This window comes from Pseudovirgaria hyperparasitica (genome assembly GCF_010093815.1).
Source record: "Pseudovirgaria hyperparasitica strain CBS 121739 unplaced genomic scaffold EJ05scaffold_23, whole genome shotgun sequence".
Taxonomy (NCBI): domain Eukaryota; kingdom Fungi; phylum Ascomycota; class Dothideomycetes; order Acrospermales; family Acrospermaceae; genus Pseudovirgaria; species Pseudovirgaria hyperparasitica.
This window is the reverse complement of record NW_022985571.1, coordinates 208,381-213,995: the sequence shown is the minus strand read 5'-3', so window position 1 is coordinate 213,995 and position 5,615 is coordinate 208,381. Positions and strand designations below refer to the sequence as shown.

Sequence of the window (5,615 nt, the reverse complement as noted above, 5' to 3'; positions counted from 1 at the left end):
TAGAATAATTAAGTTAGTCTATATTAGACTAAAAAGAGAAATAGTATTTAGAGTAGAGTAGTAAGAGTATAAACTCTTAATTATTATCTATAATAAGATCTTCTTTATTCTCTAAAGAAGATAGAGTAGATAGATAGTATAAGAAAGTATAAGTAGACTTTATAGCTACTTCTTCTATAATACTAGTATTAGAATTATCTAGATTAGAGTAACTAATAGCTATCTTAGTAGTAATAATAGTAGTAGTAGTCTTAGCTATGTTCTTCTCTAACTTAGAGTATATCTTTATACTACTATAATAAGTAGACTTTTTAGCTAGTATAGCTAGAATAGAGGTAATTTCTTTAGAGTAAGTCTTATAAGAGAAGAAGATAGACTTAGAAATAGAACTAGTATTAGATATCTATATATATATATATATATATTAGCTAAAGATCTAAGAAAGGAATATTTATCTAGCTTTAAGAGTAATTAGAAAAGCTAAATTAGTAACTATAATAATATAAATAGATTATATAAAACTAATTCTAATAAGAATAGACTACTCTAGACTCTAATAGATCTAAACTAAAGAAGATAGTATATAAATTAATAACTTATCTTAAGAGTAAGATAGATATACTAAAGAAGAAAATTTAGAATAAGAGAGCTAAATATAAGCTTAGTTAATATAATAGTTATATAACCTATAGAGCTATCTCTAAGATAGTAGCTAGAAAGTAAAAGATAAGTATATATATAAGTTAATAAAAGTAAACTAGAATCTAAAGTTTATCTATATAAAGACTATTAATTATATTATATAGACTTAATTAGATATATATAGAAATATAATAATTATAGAATTTTAGATTTATATATAATTAAGTACTTTAGAGCGAAGTATAAAAAGAAGAAGAATATTATTAGAATAAGTACTAGAATAGACTTAACTAGACTACTATAGTCTAGTATAGTTCTATAATAGAAGGATCTAGGCTAAGTTAGCTAGAATAAGTAAGATTACTATATAAGTAGATTATATATACTTAATTTCTACTCTTTAGAAATTAACCTTATTATAAGAGTAGACTACTCTTTTAAATATATTTCTAAATCCTTCTATAATCTATTAGACTACTATCTTATATCTATAATTCTTATATTATTATAGATATAGTAATAGTAAATATATATATATATATAAGTAATATAGATAGTAGTAAATAACTAGTTAGATATATTTATATAACTAACTATATAAGTAGATAGAAATAGTATATATTATAACTAACTTAACTTAAACTATTAATAAACTTAGTACTAATATTAGTATAGTATAATACTAAAAGATAGAAGTATTCTAAACTAGAGTTATATAATAATCTATATTACTAATAATAGCTTTCTAAAGAGAGAGAATAATTATTATAAATTAGCTAAAGACTAGACTAGATATAGATATTTCTTAGCTAATTTAGTTAGAGATAGTATAATAAGTAGTAAATAATTATATATAGAATAGATTAGTATCTCGTTATATATATATTTATTAATTACTACTAAGAGAGTTTAGTAGTAATTTATTACATAGTAGAATATATTCTATTATTTTATCTATCTATACTATTCTTATAATTACTCTATTACTCTATTAATCTAAATTAAATAGATTAGTCTCTTAGATACTATAAAGAAGTTTTAATAAATTATTACTTCCTATAGTAAATAAGAATTTTTTATTAGTTACTTATATCTAAATAAAAGATAAGATATTAAATATATTAATAAGAACTTATAATATTCTAGTTTAGTTATAGTTAAAGATTATAGATATATTATATAAATTTCTCTACTATATAACTTATTATACTATAGTACTCTACTCTATAATAGTTTACTTATTAACTCTATAAAAGTAGATTTAAACTTAAGACTACTTATAGTCTACTAGCTATAGACTACTCTAGTAGAATTATATAATATATATTTATTCTTTACTTATTTAGTTTATACTTCTCTCTATATATATAGAATATTCTATATACTATAATAATAATATAGACTTATTAGCTATAGATCTTCTAATCTAATTATAGGGCTGGACTTGAGTCTACGCCACCTTGTCTTTCGTTATCTCCGCGCCTGGTGGTAGAATGTAGTGCCTAGATCTCCATAAAAAATATTCTCCAATTCTAGATGCGACCACGACCACGACGGCGCTGACGACACTACAGCTTTCGGGCTCCATAGTACGAGAGTAATGGCTGACAATGTCGCAATGCTAATGGCCGATGCGCCGCAAGAGAAAGTGCAAGTGCGGATTTCGACTCGAGACCAGAGCATAGCTCTACCGGAAGACCCGGGCACAACCGTCGTATCCTCCAGTAAGTCGTCTTTCAATCGTGACGCTTCCAGGATCCTCACTTTAGTATATAGGTTGGAAGCGTCTCCAGCTTTCAAGCCTCGTCAACAGCCTACAACAGAACGAGCGGCCCGTACCATACGAATTCCTCATCAATGGCCGAATCCTTCGCACGACACTGGATGAGTTCCTTACCAAGAATGGGATATCCACCGAAACCGTCCTCAGCGTCGAATATATTCGCGCCCTCAGCCCGCCTACCCACGTTGCCTCCTTTGAGCATGATGACTGGGTCTCCTCCGTCGACATCATATCCTCGACCTCCCCCGCAAGTACTTGGCGCACGAAGCCTACTATTTCGCAAGGTCAAGCACGTATCTTGTCTGGCAGCTACGATGGCCTACTACGTCTATGGGATACCACAAACGCATCCGAGCCCCTCGCCATATCTAAACTCCCACTCAGCTCTCGCGTTACCTCCATTAAATCCGTGAAATTCTTGTCTCCTATACGTCTCGTGTCCGCAGGCCTTGACGCAGTCTTGCGAGTATGGAAATATGACCCAGATCATTTAACGATCGAACCCACTCTCGAGCTTTACGGCCACAAATGGGCTGTTGAATCTCTTGCTGTCCATTCTCCATCATCACACATTCTTTCGGCATCCTCCGACCACACCCTTGGCCTCTGGAGCACGAGCACAGACTTAGCACCTGCGGCCCCTGAATCACTTATCTCTAAATCGATCAAGCGACAGAAAGTTTTCGCGTCACAACAGCAAGGTGAATCCCCAGAGCAGAGAGGCCCATTGTCCTTACTCTGTGCACATACCGCTCCCGTGTCTTCCGTGATATTCTCCCCTGCAGACCCAACGGCTGCATACTCGACCTCCCATGACCACACATTGCGCACGTGGGATCTGGCCACTTCAACACCTGTTTCTTTACGCACCACGAATTCGTCATTACTAAGCTTAACGACGCTACCAACACTATCCCTGCTCGCGGCAGGCTCATCGGCGCGACATATCACGCTGATCGATCCGCGCGAGTCGACGGCCACAATTGCGGCGGCAACGCTTAGAGGACACACGAATTCTGTTGTTGATCTGGCGGCAGACCCGGAGAATGAGCATCGGCTGGTGAGTGCCAGTCATGATGGGACTTGTCGGGTGTGGGACGTGCGGAATGTGAAGACAGCAGGAAGCGATGTTAGGAGCGTACAAGTGGGCGAAAGTGTATACACGATCGATCGGGAGAGCATGAAGCAGAGGAGCAAGAGAGCTGTTGCTGGTGATGGAGTGAAAGTCTTTGGCATATGCTGGGACCGAGAGGTTGGGATTGTGAGCGGTGGGGAAGATAAAAAAGTGCAAATTAACGCCGTGCTGAAACCATGATATGATGTATTGTAGAGCACTATTATCAACTTCCGATTCATATCGCGGCAGTTTTTCCGACGCGTGGGAGCTGTTCTTGGAATAGGAGTGCTACCTTTAATTGGGTCATATTATCGTGTTGTAGGCCAACGTACACAGAAAAGCAATCCTGCATAGACTCACTAAGGCGTAGATGAGGCGTAGATGAGGCGTCTGCCGTATTATTATATGTATCCTTGATGCAATGAGATGCGTTGTCACCACGTCATCCAACGGATATTATTCCATTGGTAACCACAAGTTTGATCAAACTCGGTACGACAATTAAAGTCTTGCATCAAGGACTGTTTTGCATTGATGACTCCATACTCCGCGATGATCAGATGAAACACCCAGGGCGGACGTTTTTCGGACGATTCGTCGGCATACAATGAGTAACATCAAAGAAACATAATATCAATGAGAAAATATGAGGGATAACATGCTGAAGAGGCCAAGATACAGTGCAGCCGGTTACGTCTCTGTGTCACGTTGTGGTGATAACGGCGGCCAGGACGCCTGTACTGGACAAGAATGACCCCCAAATATCAAATTAGTTGACTGTGTTATCAGCCAAATTGAAGTGCTGTCAGTGCTCAAGGCAGTTTATTCACGATTGAACTCCGGCTTTTATGTGTTCTGTAGGGGTTTGCATATCGTCGAATCTGTGGGCTAGTCCATGTAGAAGTCTCCCTTTAGGATCCGTTCTTGAAAAGCATCGGGGATCTTTGGAGAAGCCTTCGGCATCTCTTTCGGTGGTTCCATAATAGCAACGCTTTTAGCACGTTCGTGCATACGACCAGGTGGTGAATGCGGCCTGCCAGACATGGATCCTCTTTCAGCACGACTTCGCATGCTGTCTGCAAAGTTGTAACCTTCAGCTAAGGAAAATAACAAATTAGCACGGGTACTATGAACTGTCATCAGTTGAACAAGTGAAGATAAAGATGTGTTGTGTGGAGAGGAAGTAGAAGATTCTAGATGTAGTTGTGCAAACAGACCTCGACCTTTGGTAGTCGGGGGTGGAAGAGTAGATTTATCAACGGAGGGTCTACCATTCGCATTGCTCGCACTCCCAGAATTTTGTCTATCTCGCAGAGCTCGAGCCCCAAAACTGAGTCGTCTTGCGAACTGGTTTGTTTGTGTAGCCAAGGCGGGTGTGGACCGATCTTCCTCTTCGAAAGGACTCTCATCCACAGCGGAGGCACTGCTAGCGCTCGAGAAGCTTTGTTTGCGGTCACGTATGGTGTTAAACGGGGAAGCCTGGCCTTGGGAGCCAGACAGCCCAAGCGTGGTCAAAGACAAGCGACGCGATTGAGCTTGTACTGCAGCAGTCGTGATGGGTCCTGGGTAGGCTTGGGGGCCATTGTGGTTGGCATTGGAAGGACGAGTGAAGAGGTCGGCGAGAGCACCGGTAGAGAAGGATGACCGACGTCTGTCAGTCGCGTTTGGGGAGGGAGAAGGAGGGCCAGGGCGATCGTTGGAGCCGTTAGACATTATACTTTTATGCCGAAGTATCGCTGTTATCAATCGTATCGTTGCGGATATTCGCTCGTTGAGAGTCTTAAACGATAACAGCAGTTAGAGTGGAAGACGAGCTTATGGACCAGAAGAGGGGAACAAGGTGGGGGAGAAGCAAGACGATAAGGAGGGTGATAAGGTGAATTGGGACCAAAGACAAGACAAGTAATCGATATAAGATGCCTTAGCCTAGATACGATAAAAAAATAGAAGGTCTAAAACTTTAGAGTATTAACTACTCTATAGTAGAAATATATTAGAGAGATAAAAGTAGAGATTCTCTAGAATAAGTATAGATCTAATCTTATTCTATTTATATTTTTACTATATAATTTA

The 5,615-nt window shown here is 38.2% G+C and overlaps 2 protein-coding genes across 2 annotated transcripts; one reads left to right on the top strand and one right to left on the bottom strand.

Annotated features, from left to right (window-relative positions):
- Positions 1–2,242: 2,242 nt before the first annotated feature.
- Positions 2,243–3,740, top strand: EJ05DRAFT_495065 (putative microtubule associated protein; the record flags this gene model as incomplete). The annotated part of the gene is made up of 2 exons (XM_033746230.1): positions 2,243–2,366; positions 2,419–3,740. The coding sequence occupies 2 exons, from the start codon at positions 2,243–2,245 to the stop codon at positions 3,738–3,740; spliced, it is 1,446 nt and encodes a 481-aa protein (XP_033595541.1).
- Positions 3,741–4,430: 690 nt separating this feature from the next.
- EJ05DRAFT_490399 (uncharacterized protein) lies at positions 4,431–5,255 on the bottom strand (the record flags this gene model as incomplete). Its single annotated transcript, XM_033745873.1, has 2 exons — positions 4,431–4,639; positions 4,760–5,255. 2 exons carry the CDS (start codon positions 5,253–5,255, stop codon positions 4,431–4,433), a joined length of 705 nt encoding a protein of 234 aa, XP_033595540.1.
- Positions 5,256–5,615: the final 360 nt, after the last annotated feature.